The sequence below is a fragment of the Alnus glutinosa genome, chromosome 12, assembly GCF_958979055.1.
Source record: "Alnus glutinosa chromosome 12, dhAlnGlut1.1, whole genome shotgun sequence".
NCBI classification, from domain to species: domain Eukaryota; kingdom Viridiplantae; phylum Streptophyta; class Magnoliopsida; order Fagales; family Betulaceae; genus Alnus; species Alnus glutinosa.
This window is the reverse complement of record NC_084897.1, coordinates 2,189,669-2,207,157: the sequence shown is the minus strand read 5'-3', so window position 1 is coordinate 2,207,157 and position 17,489 is coordinate 2,189,669. Positions and strand designations below refer to the sequence as shown.

General features: G+C 36.3%; 3 protein-coding genes across 5 annotated transcripts; 2 read left to right on the top strand and 1 right to left on the bottom strand.

Moving 5' to 3' along the window:
* Positions 1 to 183: 183 nt before the first annotated feature.
* Positions 184 to 6,242, top strand: LOC133852466 (syntaxin-43-like). Of its 3 annotated transcripts, none has more exons than XM_062289226.1 (8): positions 184 to 579; positions 1,865 to 2,138; positions 4,520 to 4,609; positions 4,940 to 5,017; positions 5,277 to 5,354; positions 5,431 to 5,496; positions 5,575 to 5,655; positions 5,888 to 6,242. In XM_062289226.1, the coding sequence occupies exons 1-8, from the start codon at positions 398 to 400 to the stop codon at positions 5,999 to 6,001; spliced, it is 963 nt and encodes a 320-aa protein (XP_062145210.1). In that variant the 5' UTR covers positions 184 to 397; the 3' UTR covers positions 6,002 to 6,242. The 3 variants fall into 3 exon arrangements, with proteins under 3 accessions (XP_062145210.1, XP_062145209.1, XP_062145211.1); XM_062289225.1 differs by having other exon boundaries at positions 186 to 579; positions 1,862 to 2,138; XM_062289227.1 differs by having other exon boundaries at positions 446 to 579; positions 1,836 to 2,138.
* A 3,951-nt stretch (positions 6,243 to 10,193) lies between these two features.
* On the top strand, positions 10,194 to 12,970 carry LOC133851492 (two-component response regulator ARR2-like). Its single transcript, XM_062287933.1, has 5 exons — positions 10,194 to 10,335; positions 11,166 to 11,321; positions 11,437 to 11,841; positions 12,140 to 12,225; positions 12,320 to 12,970. The coding sequence occupies exons 1-5, from the start codon at positions 10,194 to 10,196 to the stop codon at positions 12,968 to 12,970; spliced, it is 1,440 nt and encodes a 479-aa protein (XP_062143917.1).
* Positions 12,971 to 15,249: 2,279 nt separating this feature from the next.
* Positions 15,250 to 17,403, bottom strand: LOC133851351 (pentatricopeptide repeat-containing protein At2g41080). Its single transcript, XM_062287725.1, has one exon. The coding sequence runs from the start codon at positions 17,358 to 17,360 to the stop codon at positions 15,327 to 15,329; it is 2,034 nt and encodes a 677-aa protein (XP_062143709.1). The 5' UTR covers positions 17,361 to 17,403; the 3' UTR covers positions 15,250 to 15,326.
* Between the last annotated feature and the right edge of the window lie 86 nt (positions 17,404 to 17,489).

Here is a 17,489-nt window from a genome sequence, read left to right as displayed (position 1 = left end):
ACCACAGTTTAGTTCCTGAAATGTGTCTCCGTACCGGGGTTGTTATCGTCTTATTAGTTTGTTTTGTCGTCTTCTGTTTTTTTCCCCGGGAAATTTGTTGGAATCCCCGGGCGGCCCGGTTGAAAACCATTACCCCAATTGGATTCCAGGCCCATGGGCAATTGATGACGGGCCCAGTTGTACGGAAACGCGCAAAAGCGGCGGTTTGGTTTTCGAAGCCTTTTCGTTTCCGAGTGAACCCTCGGAGTATGAATTCCCAGAAGTTTTTTTTTTTTTTGGATGAATAATTCCCAGAAGTTTCAATCCCTGGAAATTCTTTTCCTTACTGTCAAATTCCAAATCCAGAAAAGAAACTCTCGAGTTTTCGAATTCCAATTCATAGGTTTGTTGAACTTCAATGGCGACGAGGAATCGTACCGCGATGTACAGAAAGCACAGGGACGCCGTGAAGAGCGTGCGAGCTCCGTTGTCTTCGTCGGCGTCCGGTTCGGGTGGTCCGGTTATCGAAATGGCTTCGCTTCTGAGTTCCAATCGGTCGTCTTATGCTCCTCTTAGCACCGAAGATCCAGGACCTTCAAGGTACGCCTCTCGTTGTTTCCTTTTTTTTTTGTTTGGTTGGTGAGAAAGTGGAGGAAAAGAATTGAAAGGGAAGGAGAATTTGAGTCTTTGTGTTTTTGATTGATTCTGTTGGTGATGAAAGAGGATAAACCCGACTCAATTCAGTTATATAGTTTTTCCTCTTTGATTTATTGTGAAAATTGAGGGGAATGGTTATGTTATTGTCGGTTGATTGAAGGTTTGGAAATTTAGTTTCTTTTTCCTCTATTTTCTGAGCTACCAAACAAAGCCAATGTGTATTTGTTGTCTTGGTTTGTTGAAAGTTTGCTTATTATGGAAAATTGGAGAGCTGACTATGGTTTAAGGATGTGATAATGGGAACAATTGGTGTTTTATGATTAAATAATCTATGCCTATGCATGTGAAATGCGTCCAAATCAGGAGAGTTTAGAATGCAGTGACTGGAAAGGGCAGGTGAGAGTAAATGATTCCTGGTTAAATTTTAAATGACTATGAGATGTTGCTTAATAATTTTTCACTTAAATTCTACTCAAATATAACTTTCTCTTCTCACTTTATTAAGACTTAAATTTGGAGTTATGTTTTTAACATAGTGACAAGTTTGACATTTGGGAATCACTTGACATTGTAGTGATTCAACAGACACACTTTGACTTAATTCTCCACCTCTCACATCTGTCCGTTAAATTGTAGTGATTGATAATTTATATCACCCTAGTATCGGTTGTAGAGGAAGGGTTCGTTATCACTTTGTTAGGATATAAAGGTTATGGGAAACTTTGGATTAGGGAGAAAGCTCATGCTCTTATCTGAGTAAAGTATGAACTTATTCTGACTCTTGCACTGACTTCATATGTATTTGATAGAGTTTTTGTATGTATCAGAATGCAATTGTTAGAAAAAAAAAATTGATCCATTTTGGTTTTGTGGGTGGCTCCTTATGGGTTGGAAGTTGCAAATATATTTGGTGGAAAAACCGAGTCAAGGGAGAGTGGGAGCTTCTATAGAGTGTCTGCATATCTACTTAAGGATTCATACGTTCACAGGCTTTTATGTCTGGCTTCTTATTCTGTTTTTTTTTTTTTTTTTTTTTTGAAATATCTTCCATTGGCCTTCTAGTTTCTCGCTCTGATATACTTTACATTTGTGCACATGCACATTTAAGTCATGTTTAGATCTTAAGTTTGCCTTGTAGAAGCCATATTCAAGTTTGCAGTACTCAAACTTGTGTTTTGAAAATGTGTAAATCTTCCTAGTTGTGGAACTCGTATTCTTGGTGCAGTAGGGATGCATTTACGGTGGGTCTACCGCCAGCTTGGGTGGATGATTCTGAAGAAGTGGCTGTAAATATACAACAGGCTCGGGTCAAAATGACTGAGTTAGTCAAGGTTCATGCCAAGGCTCTAATGCCCTCATTTGGAGATGGCAAAGAAGATCAACATATGATTGAGGCTCTTACCCTAGAGATTACAGATATATTGAGGAGGTCAGAGAAGAGATTACAGAAACTTTCTGCAAGTGGGTCTGCTGAGGACTCAAACATTAGGAAAAATGTACAGGTAAGTTTTGAGGGCCGGTGTACTCTCTGAGGAAAATTTTACATGTTTATTTATTTATTATTTTTTTGTAACTTTGATGCCATATGGTTTTAGATTTATTCGCGGGGTTTCATCATTTCTTTGTTTTATATTTCAGTTAATATTGTAAAAGTTGCTAAATATTAAATAGTATTTTATATTAATTGAACAAATATATTTAATTTTTCCCATGTTTGAGGTTGTTTATGGGGAGGGATAGGCAAAGAATTTAAATATCATCTGGTTAATTGGGTCTAAGGTTTGTCCTTCGATCTTTGAGGGTGGGTTGGGGATCAGAAATTTGTGTTTGTTTAACCACGCTATCATAGGTAAATGGTTGTGGCGGTATGGACTGAAGGAGATGTGGAGAGTAGTGGTGGACTCCAAATACGATGATTCTTGGGGTGAGTGGTGTTCTTCTGAGCTAGCAGGAGCCTTTGGGGTGGGGGTGTGGAAGTTCATCAAAAAATGTTGGGATTCTTTCTCTAGCCTTACTAGATTTATTGTGGGGGATGGCTCCAGGATCAGCTTTTGGCATGATTTATGGTGTGGAGACAAGACCCTTAAGGTAGTTTTCCCAACCTTTTTTGTTATTGCTCGAGCACAAGACGCCTCTATTGTGGACAACTTAGAATTTTTGGGCGATGCCAACTAGTGGAACATGAGCTATTTTAGAGAAGCACACGATTGGGAGGTGGATGCTTTTGCTTCTTTTCTCCAAGCGCTGCATTTAGTTCAAGTGGGAAGAGACAGAAAAGACAAGTTGTGGTGGGTCCCCTCCAAAAAAGGTTTGTTCAAGGTCAAGTCTTCTTTTGCTCCTTGACCTATTCTGGAGGTAGTTGCTCACCTGGAAAAGTGTGTGGCGCACTCAGGCCCCTTCAAGCGCGGTTTTTTTTGCGTGGTCAAAGGCTCTTGGCAAGATTCTTACCCTGGATAATCTTAGGAAGTGGCATGTTATCGTGATAGGCATATGCTACATGCGTAAGAAGGCTGGTGAGTCCGTGAATCATCTTCTTCTCCACTGCAACGTGGCTTCTACTTTGTGGACGTTTGTCTTCAGTTGTTTCAGGTTGTCCTGGGTTATACTCAGATGGATTATCGACTTGTTTGCTTGTTGGTGGTCCTTTAGAAGGCCAATGAGTGTTGCAGTGTGGAAAATGACGCCTATTTGCGTCTTTTGGTGCCCTTGGAGAGAAAGGAACAATAGAAGCTTTGAGGATTTGGAAATGTCCTTAGAGGAGATTTTATCCTCTTTCTACCATACGTTGTACATTTGGACTACAGCCTATGTGTACCCTTTGTCTTTTAGCTTTGATGTCTTTCTTGATCGTATTTCTCTTTCTACTTAAGCGTTTCCTTTGTATACTCCCAGTGTACTAAGGGACGCTTATGCTTTCAATGAGATTGACTTATTACTTATCAATTTTTTTCCCCATGTTTGACCTAAAAAAAGATACATTTTGGAATAATGGAATGCTGCCTTAGTGCAATGCCTATGCTGTTGTAGTTCGGTTCGAGTAATTTGTTTTGCTTCTTATAAAACAATTCCTTGGGTTGGCTCAAGTGGTAACAATCTTGGTCTTGGTGGTATTTCTATAAGGTCTAAGGTTCGAATTTCCTTAGGTGCAAACAATTCTTTTGGGCTGGCCCGCCGACGAAGCCGGATTATTACCCAATCCGTGTGGACGGGGCGCTTTGCACGGGTCCGAGGTTTACCCGACAGGGGTAGGGACATGAAGTGGCACTGCCTTGGAGGGGTTCCTCGTCATTAAAAAAAACTTCATTCGCTCCGACATGTACACTTTTTTAATAACATGTGTTGCTGAATTTCAAAAGGTTTTTTTATAGTAATGGAGCAGATATATTTAATTTTTCCTACGTTTGTCATAAAAAAAAGATACATAACAGGGAATAATGGATTGCTGCCTCAGTGCAATGCCTATGCTGTTGTAGTTCGATCTGAGTAATTTGGTTTCCTTCATACACTCCAACATGTACACATTTTAAAAGCATGTGTGTTTCTCTCTCCAAAACACCCCTCCCCATTCTCCTTTGGTTTTGTGGGTGAACCCCACTTTTCATCTAGGTTTTTTTTCAGGAAAGGGGGTGGGGCTTTTTACTGATTTCCCAAACATGTATGCATTTTTGAAACCGATTTTCGTTTTATAGCTTCTTTGGGTCTCACGTCTTAAGTATACTTCCCATGTAGTCAAGTTGCCTCTCCTTTGTCATGTTTCATGAGAATTTTACTTGCAAAAAGGGAAAATAGGATTCATGCATTTATGATATGTAGATTTCTGATGATATTTTTGGTTTTTTTTTTTCCCAATGGATCGACTCACTTCTGAATATTCTTCTGACAGCGTTCTCTTGCAACAGACCTTCAGAACCTTTCCATGGACCTCCGGAGAAAACAGTCAACATATTTGAAACGGCTGCAGCAGCAAAAAGAGGTCTGTGTATTTTTTAACTTGTATCAAGAATATGCGGTCAATCTGGCCGCTGAAACCTATTGAAAACTGTTTTCCATACTTGCTATCGTTGGCTGCTTGATTCAAATTCATGCAAATTCTCTTCTTCTTTCCTTGTGGTTGTGTACTGTTGGTTTTCTTTTCTAAAATTTGTCTTTGATTTATTGCGACTTATATTTGATTCACTTTACTTATAAAAAAAAAATATTTGATTCACTTAATAGCTCAAGAATTAGTTGTTGCTTTTATTCTTCTTCTTGCTATTTATTTATTATTATTATTTTTATTTAGCTATTCAATTTTGTGTTGTAGGGACCTGATGGGGTTGATTTGGAGATGAACTTGAGTGGAAATAAATCGAGATTAGAAGATGATGAATTTAATGACATGGTATGCTGTTTCCTCTTTATGGCTTACTTTCAGTAGGATCTTCTCGGTTATGGGAAATATCTACCTCTGAATATCCTTCCCTTCAAGTTTGAGTTCAAACTTATGGGGTTATTTTGTTTTTCTTCTCCCCAACCCTCCTTCCTTCAAGTGGGAAATCCATATTGTTGGCATTTGAACTAAGTTGAGTCTAAATGCGTTGTCGATAGATTAAACCATTTGTATCTCTTTGATAATATAGTTTGATGTTTGATGAACCCAGAGTATTAATGATTATCAAATGAGAAAGCTAAAAAAGAGTGAGCAAATCACAGGAGAAAGGGAAAGAGAGATCCAACAGGTATATGAAGAAGCTTGATCTATTGTCTGAAAATTGACCTCTTTGTTCATTTAAATTTAAAAGAAACTTGTTGTAGGTTGTGCAATCCGTGAACGATCTTGCTCAAATCATGAAGGACCTCTCAGTTCTTGTGATAGACCAGGTCAAAGCTACATCCTTGTATTATGTCATGGACAGACTTAACAAAACAGGTTTACTAATGAAGTTCATATCTTAGCAGGGCACAATTGTTGATCGGATAGACTACAACATTCAGACTGTTGCTGTATCAGTTGACGAGGGTCTTAAACAGCTCCAGAAGGTTCTTTCTTTCTCTCTGTCTCAAACAAATAAATGATAAACCAACCATCATTCTTAAACATTGTTCTTTTTTTTTTTGCTAAACTGTATATACGTGGTGTGTATAACAACTTTTATATCACCTTAATGCATGGTGTTGCTGGTTTGTTGGTAGTTAGCTATTAACATCAGTAGCAACATTAAGTAGTATGTCTATTTGAAACACTGTCATGCTTAGTGTCTTGCAATTGCAGGCAGAGAGAACACAGAAGAAAGGTGGAATGGTGATGTGTGCAACAGTGCTTGTTATCATGTGCTTCTTCATGCTAGTCCTCCTGATACTCAAGGAGATATTCTTTAGTTCATGAAAATCTTGCCCGCTAGTTAAAATGTGCAGCCGAGTTTGTTCATAACAGAGGAAAAATTTTGCGAATTTTTTTGAGACAGCATGAGGTACCTATCTCGACTCACTTTGGCTATGGGAAATTCAAACAGATTGGAAAATTATTGTAAATACTACATTAATGAGAATGTTATGAGAGGGGGCTGTGTTAAAATTTTCAGAAGGCCTCTGGAATATGAATGCAGGGCACGTGGTTCACCTTGTGAGGACATCTCTGTACCAACTTTTTCATGCAGATATTTCCGACCAGAGTAATGTTATTTTTTGTACTCATTTCACACGGGTTGACATAACGTGTTTTAAGTGAAATAAGTGATAAATGAGTGTAAAGAGTAGCATTACTCTTCAAACAAATAGAAAGGCAAAGGCAATATTGTAAGTGCATTTGGAATTGTGATGCAACTTTGAACTTTTACCTCAATTGATACCATCAGCAGCTCTCATAAAGGATATAGTTAAAAATAGTCACATAGGCTCATCCGGTGGACAGGAAAAAAGAAAAGGAAAAATTGCTAAATTGGTCCCTATGTTTGAGGTTGTGATAAATAGTTTCTCGAGGTATAAAAAGTAACTAAACACTTTCTACGGCAAGGGGAAAAAAAAAAAAAAATAATAAAAGCTCGGGATTTGATTCATACACAACACTTTCACAACAATTACACAACAACTCCTCACATGAGGGTGGGACCCAATGTGTGGGGTCCACCCTCATGTGAGGGGTTGTTGTGTGATTATTGTATTGGTGTTGTAAATTTAACATTTTCTTAAAAGCCCAAGCTGTTAGAAAAAGTTGATTGAAAATGTGCTACATTAATATCAATCATATTATGACACGTCATTTATAATAAAAAAAAATTAAAAATATTAAAAACTAAATATAAAATGGATGGGGTGGTTGAGCCACCCCTTTTGGTCAAATGGGTTTGCGGTTTCAAAAAAAATATACATGGCGAATTATGCTGCTTTGTTTAAGGTATTAGTAGTAGCCATGTGAATTATGCGAATTACTGCATTTATAATCGGCAGAGTGTTATAACTGAGATTCTCTTTGTAGGTTGGTTGTCTATTCAGAGGTTTAGATTTACGGTTATGAGTAGGTCGAGCGTGAATTCCATCGTCGTCATGAACCATGTCATCACCGAAATTCTAAACGAGCTCCCTGTCAGTCTAACAATTGCGTTTCAAGTTTTGTGTAATGCCTGCTACGTCTTGTACTTTGCTTGCAAGGTTTGACGTTGGAACTCCATAAACTCGACTTTCAAGAGAACCCCTCCCTTGAGATCGACATCATTAGAAAAGTTGCTACCGTTACCTTAGTTAGTCATCAGATCAGGATAACACCTACTCTGATACCACTTAACGTAGTGGAACCGATTAAAAAGATAAGAAGAAATGCGTCTTTAATTATAAAACTTAATAAGATAAGAAATTAGCTTTAAAATGCAAATGAACTCGAAATTTTACTAAAATTTCAAATTCATTAGTCAAAAACTTATAATTTTTCTCGATACATCCATCGTTTTCTTATAATATTAACCAAACGTTTAAAAAGGCAACAAAACATTCTAAAGATGAAAGAATCCCCTAACGATGGAAAACTAAAGCTTAAAAAGGCAAGTCCTAAATTTGCCCAAAAAAAAAAAAAAAAAAAAAAAAAAAAAGAAAATAAAGAAAAAAAAAGAAAAAGAAAAAGAAAGAAAGAAAGAAAGAAGAAGAAAGATGGGATGTCTCTAATCCAACATGGAACATATTACGACCAATATAAGTCAAAAACTAAGGAGAGATTTGATTTGGAATGGGAGCATTTAGAGGTGGCTTTCCATATAGGGGATGCGGTCAAAATCCGTCGAGCCGCTTTCAAACAAAATTTCATGTTGACGCTATGCTCGAGTGCCCCTCAAACGGAGCATTATGCCTTTCTTCGCTCGAGCAAAAACACTCTACTTTGACTACGCTCAAGCAATTGCTCGAGTGAAGCACTCTACTCCGACTCCACTAGAGCGCCCATTGAGCGAAGCATTTTGTTGCTCTGGCTTGGGTCATCGCTCGAGCGGTACCTAGTCCAACATCACACGTATATTTGTATGTTTGTATAAAGAGAGTACAAAATAAATGAAAAATCATACCAAATAATGTAGATATTGATTAAAAAAACAAATAAGCTATATAGTCTTTTAGGACACGTTTGATATGTAGAATGACTATTTCATTAGGACATTTTTTTGTCTTATTGAAAAAAAATTATGGACATTTTTATTTTTTTGTTGGTCTTAGGGATGATATTGACATTTTTTGGTATTTTGGAAGGATATTGACAATTGAGTAATAATTTGAGAGAAATATATATACTTTTTCTATATATATTTTTTTTTTAAAAAAAAAAAAAAAAATTCTTTGGTGGCCGATCACCATGGCAGAACCACGAAGGTACGTAGTCGCAGCCACCCCTAATGAGCATACGAAAAAGCAGTAGTTTCTTAAATTGTTAGAAATGCAGTTGTCTCATTAGGAACCCAATTGCCAGATTTACAACTTCTTTATTGATGCATGGAGGCGGCATGCCAAAAGGCCCGAGTTAACTAGAAAAGTTATTGAGGCCAGGTGATGCGGAAAAGTAAGATGGAGCCCAATTTGAGTTTTGACATTCTTATGTTGCAGAGTTATTCAAGGAGAGCAAGAAGTGTTGATGCTTTGAACTTCTTTAGTGATTTGTACCAGAGAAGAAGGATTGAGAGAAAATTATGCAATTTCATGATTGTGCGACCACCCTGTGGTTCTGTCAGGTGGTCGGCCACCGGCCATAAAATGTTTGTGAATTTTATTTTTTAGGTTTAGCAGAAAAAGGCGGGGGGGAAGGTTTTTGTTTTTTTTGGGAAAAACTTATTTCATTCATTTTCATTGGAAAATAGCTATTCCTAAGAATTTAACGGAAATGGGTGAAATTGTAAACTTTTTAAAGTTCAATACATTAAATTTGAGAAAAGTGTAAATTTTTTAAAGTTCAATACATTTGCAAAAGAGAAGTGTAAAAAATGTGTAATAGAATGACACTAAACACATCTCATTTTAAAAATTCTAAAAGAAAAATGTTTAGTTTCATTCTCTTGTCCATTCCCGTATAAGAAATGTGTAAATTCACAATTGAATCTATGAAACCACATGTAAATTCCACATATTCAATAGTTGATTTAATTTGCAAAAAAGATGTATAAGAGATAGACAAAAAAATGACATCAAACATATCTCAACTTAGAAATTTGAATAACCTAATAACAAGAGATGTGCTATCACATCCTCCTGGCTTTTTTTCATCTTCCTACTTTTAAAAATCACAATTAGATTTTATTAAGGCCAAACCTTGTGATTATTGTACAGCAATTACAAGAAGAGGTGACTTAAATGCCACGCAGCCTATGTACGTAATTCACGAAGAATTCAATACTTCTCTTTTGTAAATCCACTATTGAATATGTATAAATCACATTTGGTCTCATAAATTTAATGATAATTTGTACATGATAATGTACGGACATGGACAAGAGACATGAAAGAAAATAAAACAAAACATTTATTTTTAAAACTCAGATAGCCTGAGAGGGACCGTAGGACCATAGCAACCTAAGATGCTAGATTCATCTACTCGGAATAGGTAAGCCCCCACAGTTATCTCTCTTAAAATTTCTGTAAAATTACCTAATAAAAATAATCTCAATCCTACCTACCATGCACATGGTTCTTTAATTCTAAACCAAAAGAATTTCAACAAATTAAAAGCCCTTTACCACGGGAGCATGCATGTATATTATCAAGAACCCCATTTACAAACCAAATTAACGAACGTAAACCCTGGCATGCATGCAAGATCCAGTTATATATATATATATGTTAGTGTGATTTAATAGTTCCAAAACCCTAGCTACCTGCTGGGTTGTAGCTAGGGTTTTAGTCTCACAAGCAAAATGAAAACCCATTAAAAAAAAAAAAAAACCCGTATCAATCAAAAACATGCAAGATACACTAACCATAAATAGAGAAAGAAGCGTCCGCATAGACTCTCTTAAACTAGGGTTTTCTTAACGACCATTTGCCACTTCTCTATTTTATTCGATCTTCTCAATAATATAGTTGCTTGTCTCCAGCCGCCTATTGTTTCTGAAATGGATAGAAATACTAACGAAGGGAAGGCGGCCATGTTGACTAAGAATAAGTTCCCGGTCGGCCTTAGGGTTTTGCTGGTGGATGATGACCGGACATGTCTCCAAGTATGGGGAAGAATGCTTCAGGCTTGTGGTTATGAAGGTATGCTTTCTAATTAATCCTCTTCTTTTTCCCTTGCTTTTTGGGGAAACACTAATTAATTGAAGACCAAGGATCGATGTATTTTGTTTTTGAGAGACGAAAATATGTCTATTTAAAATAAATAAATAAATAAATTGATCTTTCACTCTGTTTAGGTTTCTAACATTTGAATTTTAGGTTTCTGAATGGAAAATTATACATAAATTTCTATTTTTATATTGGTTCAGTAAAGTGATATTCATGTTTGAAGATATATATGAGGATTGATCAGACCTTGTAGGAAACCTCTCCATTAGGGAGCTTCTCTTTCGATCCTACAATTGGTAACATTATATTAGAAATAAAAAAAAACATAGTTCCTAATAACTAATATTTTTTAATATTAACAAATTATGTTTTTTTTCAAAGTATGAATTAGCCTACTGTGATTACAATATTTGTTAATACAGTAGATATTTGTTGTTTAGAATGTCTTTATTTGCTTCTTATTCAAAGAATATATAGTTTATATATATATATACTAAAGATCCAATTTGAGATGACATATAGGCTTTGTAATAAATAAAAAGAAAGATGAACTTAATGATGTTAAGTTTATGGGGGGTTAAATGTTAGAATACTAATTAAAAGATTAAATTTAAAGTTGTGATTTAAATGGTATTAGAGCCTTAATTCACATCTCATTTCAATAAATTAAATATTTAACATGTTGTCCTTACTTATTAAATGGCCGGGAGTTTAATTAAGCTAGCATACATGTAATCAGGAGAGTGATAGAATACTAATTAATTAAATTATTAAATTCATTATTTCTTATCAAATATGTTCAGTTACCAAATGCGTGAGAGCGGAGGAAGCTTTGTTTATGCTTCGTACCTACAGGAGCAGATTTGATATTCTTATATGTGACCTACATATGCCTGGAATGGATGGATTTAAGCTTCTTCAAATCGTTGGATTAGAGATGGCAGATTTGCCTGTTATAGGTAACTTAATTTTTTTCCCTCAATCATGACAGATTCTTTTGCCTTTTATTCCACGTGTTTCATTTGATCCAACATTTATCCAACATTTTATTTTATTTTATTTTATGTTACTTAGTGATATCATCGGATGATGATTATAACACAATTCAGAAGGGTATTATCAATGGCGCTTGCGATTATCTGGTGAAGCCTATCCCAATGGAAGCTCTAAAAATGGTGTGGAAATATGTGTTTTGCAAGAGAAGAAATAAGTTGGATGAAGTTCAGCAGCTATGGAATGTGGGACAGTACGGTGAAGTGCATTTCAGGCCATATATATATAGAGATCAACACAATATATTCCCCATAAATATTGAAGGTATTAAAAGATTAAAAAGGGAAACAGATGGTGAAGATCATGAATGCAAGGCCTCTGGAGATCATGATGATCATGTGGTTGGAGCAAAAAAATCACGGATGATTTGGACACCGGATCTTCATCAAAAGTTTGTCGCAACTGTGAATGAACTTGGCCTCAAAAGTATGCATGAATCCTTTTAGCTTGTATAACTATTTTCAACCATTCACTAAATATCATACTCAATGCCAGAATTGACTCACGTACAAATTTTGGAATTATCATAAGTTCATGGTGACTGACTCCGGTGATGCTGATGATAATAATTATTTTATTAGCTTCTTGATTATGTTCTTATAAAAACAATTGATGATAGTTTTCAAGGAAGAACAAAAAGTTTTGCGGAACATGTTTATATATATATATAGTGAAAATCAGACTGCTACAACTGCTATTCATTGTCGATCTTCTCTTGATGAAGGGGCTGTTCCCAAGAAAATTTTGGAATGTATGCAAGCTATGGGCGTCCCAAACCTTACAAGAGAAAAGGTTGCCAGCCATCTTCAGGTAATACTAGTTTTTTCTTTTATTTAACTGGGTCAGATTCCTTCTGTGAAGAACAGATATAACACTCACAGTTTCACCTCCATTAATGTTACAGAAATACCGTTTATATCTCCAAAAACAAAAAGATGATGCACGGCAAAAAACTGAACATTTGGCACCACTTAGGCCTCCTCAAGAAGTTCCTCCACATCCACAGGTGAATTTACTCAATGAATTCCTGAAGAACACATATCCAAATCAGCAAGATTTGTTAACACAACTACAACGAGCTCGAACAGTAAGGAGCATGATCAGAAGCTCGCAACTTAGCATAGTAACTCGAGGCTTTCAGAATTTACCAGTGCCTGTTGAAGCCTACCAGAACAAGTCTTTGACAACCCAGATGGCTGATCATGATCAAACACCAACGTCCGAGCAGATATGGAATGAGATCAAGGGAGATCAAGGAAGGTCAACAAATTTAAATGCCAATAAAATTCATGGTCATGATCAGGTCTTGGATGAAAAAGTAGTGGAAATCGATGGCTCAACATGCAACCCAAAATCTGAATTCTCGGGGAGTATGCTTCATGATGCTCCTCTTCGCGATACTTCTGGAGATTTCAGTCTCTTCTTCAAAAATAATCCTCTTCGGAGATCTTCTGGAGATTGTGGATTACTCTTAAATGAATATACTCTTTTTCGGGATAATTCTGAAGATTATAGTTCCCTCTGGAATGAGATTTGCACTCCTTCCCAAGGATAATGCTAGCTTCCATGTAGGATCGGAGCTAGATGGTTTTGTCCTCATTGTTACTCCCAAACGACATCGTTAATTTCACTTCTTTTGAGCTTCTCTTCTGGGCAACTATATTTTTTTTTTTTAATGTTGCTCTTTCAATGAATTTTAGAAGATTAGGTTAGTTTTAGTAGGTTGTTTCTTATTTTGTGATGCTTCTAATGCTGAATCTGGTTATATAGTGACAATGCATAATATTCTAGTGATCATGTGTAATATTTTATCAGTATGATTTGAATAGTGTTGTTTGGAGTCTTCTTTATATTTTTCAGTGGGCCTATCCGAAAGAGAATCTAGTACTTCTTGATCGTGAATATCTGAATAGGACAAATCGCCCCGTAGATATCTTTGCCATTTATGAATTTTATAGTAATAAAAATTTATGTCCTACCTAGATAGAATTTGTAACTTGCTATCCTCTTGCCTAACAGGCAAAGATTTACCTCCGCAAAAATGATGATTCATTAATTCGAATCGACAAGAGAGTCCAACTACATTGCATTGCATTGAATGGGAACAAGTCCGATGTGCCTTAATTCATATGGAAAATGAATGGAGCTAGGAACAGCTTGAATAATTCAATCCGAAATCCATGCAGGAGTACTTTAAAGGCATCTAGAAAGATCAAATTAATGCATACACCATCAGTTAATGCATGTGTGAATTAAGATTACTAAACATCTAGCAAGCAACTGATTGGTTAGATAGCCTTAAAATGAAAAAATTGAGTTGTTAAAGCAAAAAGCGGGGGAGAGAGACTCTTGAAACTTGCTTGATTCTATAAGTATTTGGCGATTCTGTTCTATTCTCCAAAATGAAAATGTTGTAAATGTTTGTGTCTAGGCTTCAATTCAAGAAAATATTATTATATTAGTGAATATTAAATGAAAAAGAATCGTTAAATCTTAATATGACAACTTTTCTATTAATTAATATAGTGTTTATTAATTAGGTCTTGAATTAATTTAGATATATAGATGAACGAAAAATTTATTTAATTATTAATTTATTAGTTGCGTAAAGGCTTAAAGATACTTTGTTCGTATATAGTCTCATGAAATTCCATGAGAAAAACCAAGTTTATTGATAATATGTCAACCATTATCCACAGAGCCTGGTTTCTGATATTACCATAACATCTGGCATACGATAAGATTTGATTGGATATAGCTGCCGGACGAAAGAGGGCATCTTCCAAGCCACTTTCCGAATTAAATTGGAAAACCGATATCTTCACGAACATAGTTGATGAAGATATGAAAATGGCGATGAGCTTAAAAATTCAATCTAAACCAAAAATTAACTTGGAAAAACCTTACCACAACCTATATAAAATTCAAGCTAACCCGTTGTGTTGTTGAAGTTCAGAGATATATGCAATTAGGAGCCATGCCAGACTGTAAACTAATCCTTTTGCCACCACACAAAAGATTTTGCAAAGAAAAAAAAAAAAAAAAAAACTTATTTTTGCCTCAATATCTTAATATACTCCACATTTACCTCCCCTTTTAACAGCCACTCTAGTCTTTCAGTTGTATTAACATAACTGAGCTGAGTACTTTTTATTCTACTCTCATACATCAGCCTTCATTTTCTGCCCTTCACACATTGCTGTCTAACTTTTACAGTATATCTAGGATCCTCTCAGACTCAGATAGTATACAAATGTCAATGGTGTGGGGCATTACATAGTTTTTCAAGTTCATAAGGTCGTGACAAGATACTAGGAAACGCTAGCTATATATTGGCCTATAATTTGTTGGAGTCTTAACTTTATTGTAAAAGCAAGAACAAGAACAGTACGTTATAAAAATGTATAAAACAACGTTACAATTCCAACCCTGAAAGAATTAAAAAGGAAGGAAAGATTGAATTTCTGTGGTGTGCTAGAAATGAGCTTAAGCATAAAGGTCGACCAAAAACATATTATGTAGGAGGTCCGTTCCAAAATTTCAGGGAAAGGGGGATTCAAAAAGTCATGGGAGAACTTCAATCTTTGTCAAAACTGGAATCTCAATGTTAATGTGCTGATGTAATTTTCAGTTTCTGTTTTAGGGTTTTATGTTTCTGTAGAAGGTTTTCTTGTGTCCCTGTCTCTTGTTTAAGTTGTATTTTGGTTTAGTTTGAATGAAAATCGATATACTTATTAATCATATAAAAATAAAAAAATAAAAAAAAAATAAAAAAAATAAAAAAAGAAATGAAAGAAAGAAGAAGAAGAAGAAGAAAAAGGATGTAATGTGTCCTAGCAGAAAAATAGTTTTGAGAAAAATCATATAAATAAAAAGTAATCCTATCAGCAGTAAGGCAACGATATCTCCTCTTACCAGTAATCTCCACAAGAACATTTCCCATTTTTAAAATGGTGAAATCTACTTGTATCACGTACAATAATGTCTCGGTTTTTTATCTCCGATATGTACTTTATGGCAACATGGCAATCAATGCATACACGCAAGTTCTTCATCACCCTTATTGGCACACCTGCAGGAGTGTTCAGTAAAGCAAAAGCAATTGCCAACTTTTCACTATGGTTTGCCAAGTTGTATTCTTTCTCCTCATTATCCATGTCATGCAAAACAGCTCCTGTATCAGGCACATAACCACGCAACTTCATCTCGGATATTAGCTCTTTCAGATACAAATCAATCTGCACCGATTGTGGATTGGATTTATCACCCGTGTAGAACTGGTGAACTTCATTCTTCACTTCCAGCCAGCTTATAGCTGGTTCCTTCTTCACTTTCATATCTCTCATGGCTTTTCTCACCTCAGAAACATCCTGCCACCTTTTAGCAGAAGCATGAATGTTTGAAAGTAGCACGTATGGAGCTGACTCCAGAGGATAAAGCCTCATAACTTCCTCTGAGATCCTTTTTGCCATGTCTGCATTCTTGTGGATTTTGCAGGCAGATAGCAAAGTTTTCCATATGATAGCGTCCGGTTTTATGGGCATTGATCTTATCATAGCCTCTGCTTCCTCCAAACAGCCAGACCGACCAAGCAGGTCAACCACACATGTATAGTGTTCTAGTCTAGGTTTCAGTCCATATTTTTTAACCATCACGTCAAAGAATTCAATCCCTTTATCTTTCAGACCACAATGACCACAAGCATATAGCAAGTTCAAGAAAGTAACATCATTCACCTCCAACTCTTCTAGCTCCATACGTTCAAACAGTCTGATGGCTTCCTCTCCTTGCCCATGAAACCCATAAGCAGCAATCATAGCAGTCCACGAAACAACATCCATTTGTTCGCATTCCAAGAAAGCTTTCACAGAGTCTTCCAAACTCCCACATCTTGAATACATGCTAATTAATGAGGAAATCACAGCAACTACCGAACAAGCCCCGGCTTTGATTGCTTCAGCATGAATCTGTTGACCCTGTCCAAGTGTTGCTAATTCCGAACACGCACTAATAACACTTGCAAATGTAATCTTATCGGGTCTAAAACCTGCCATTTTCATCATATTATACTGATCTAGCACTTCCTCAGAATGCCCATTCTGAGCTTTTCCTGCAATAAGCGTATTCCAAGCAACCACATTGCGAGTTGGCATCAACTTAATCACTTTCTCTCCTTCTTCCAAGCTTCCAGACTTCATATACATATGAGCCAAAGAACTCCCCACAACCATATTGAACTCAAACCCACATTTCAACATATAAGCATGAATCTGCCGCCCTGCATGACAAGCTCTCAACCCTGCACACCCCCTGAGCACACTTCCAAGAGTGAACTCATCAGGCAAAAAACCCAACTCATGCAGTTCTGAAAACAAATTCAAACCCTGTTCATTAAACTCAAATTGGATCAGCCCCGTGACCATCGCATTCCATGTCGCGACATTTCTGTCAGGCATTTCATCAAACACCTTCTGGGCACTCTCCAAATCACCACTTTGCACATACCCATTGATCAAAATGTTACAAGACATTATATTTCTTTTAGACATATTATCGAACAGTTTCACAGCCGTTTGTAATTCTCCGATTTTGGAGTACATGTTAAGGAGGTGATTGGAAACAAACTTGTCTGAGGAACACCCAGATGTGATTATTATAGAATGGAGCTGTCTTCCTACTGATACTGCCTTTTGGGGTATGCATGCTTGGACGAGATTAGAGAAGAGAGGTGGGTCTGAAAATATCTCAGATTTGAACCTCTCAAACGCTTCTTTTACGTGGCCTCGGGAGCAGAGGTTGGTGAACTCTTCTCTATATTTAGAGACAGAGTCGCTAAGTTTATAGGGAGTTTTGGCGCTGTTTGTGGAGAAAAAGAGTTTGGTTGGGTTGTGCATGGCTCTGAGGAGGGAAGAGAAGCCGAGATGACAGAGACAACACTTACCCATACATTTGGTTTGCCTTTGGTGAGCTCACTGAGCTGTGGACAGTGGAGACAAAGTTGAAGAGATAACACTCGACAATTTACACTAAATAATTAAATTTAATTATGGTTGAAAAGTATTACGTGGATAAGT

Bases quoted from the DNA above. Each gene is read 5' to 3' on its own strand.
- LOC133851351 (XM_062287725.1), bottom strand. From the start codon at position 17,360: ATGGGTAAGTGTTGTCTCTGTCATCTCGGCTTCTCTTCCCTCCTCAGA.
- LOC133851492 (XM_062287933.1), top strand. From the start codon at position 10,194: ATGGATAGAAATACTAACGAAGGGAAGGCGGCCATGTTGACTAAGAAT. The intron at 11,322-11,436 runs GTAACTTAATTT...TATGTTACTTAG, and splicing joins GGCAGATTTGCCTGTTATAG to TGATATCATCGGATGATGAT. The intron at 12,226-12,319 runs GTAATACTAGTT...TTAATGTTACAG, and splicing joins AGGTTGCCAGCCATCTTCAG to AAATACCGTTTATATCTCCA.
- LOC133852466 (XM_062289225.1), top strand. From the start codon at position 398: ATGGCGACGAGGAATCGTACCGCGATGTACAGAAAGCACAGGGACGCC. The intron at 4,610-4,939 runs GTCTGTGTATTT...TTTGTGTTGTAG, and splicing joins GGCTGCAGCAGCAAAAAGAG to GGACCTGATGGGGTTGATTT. The intron at 5,018-5,276 runs GTATGCTGTTTC...TGATGAACCCAG, and splicing joins ATGATGAATTTAATGACATG to AGTATTAATGATTATCAAAT.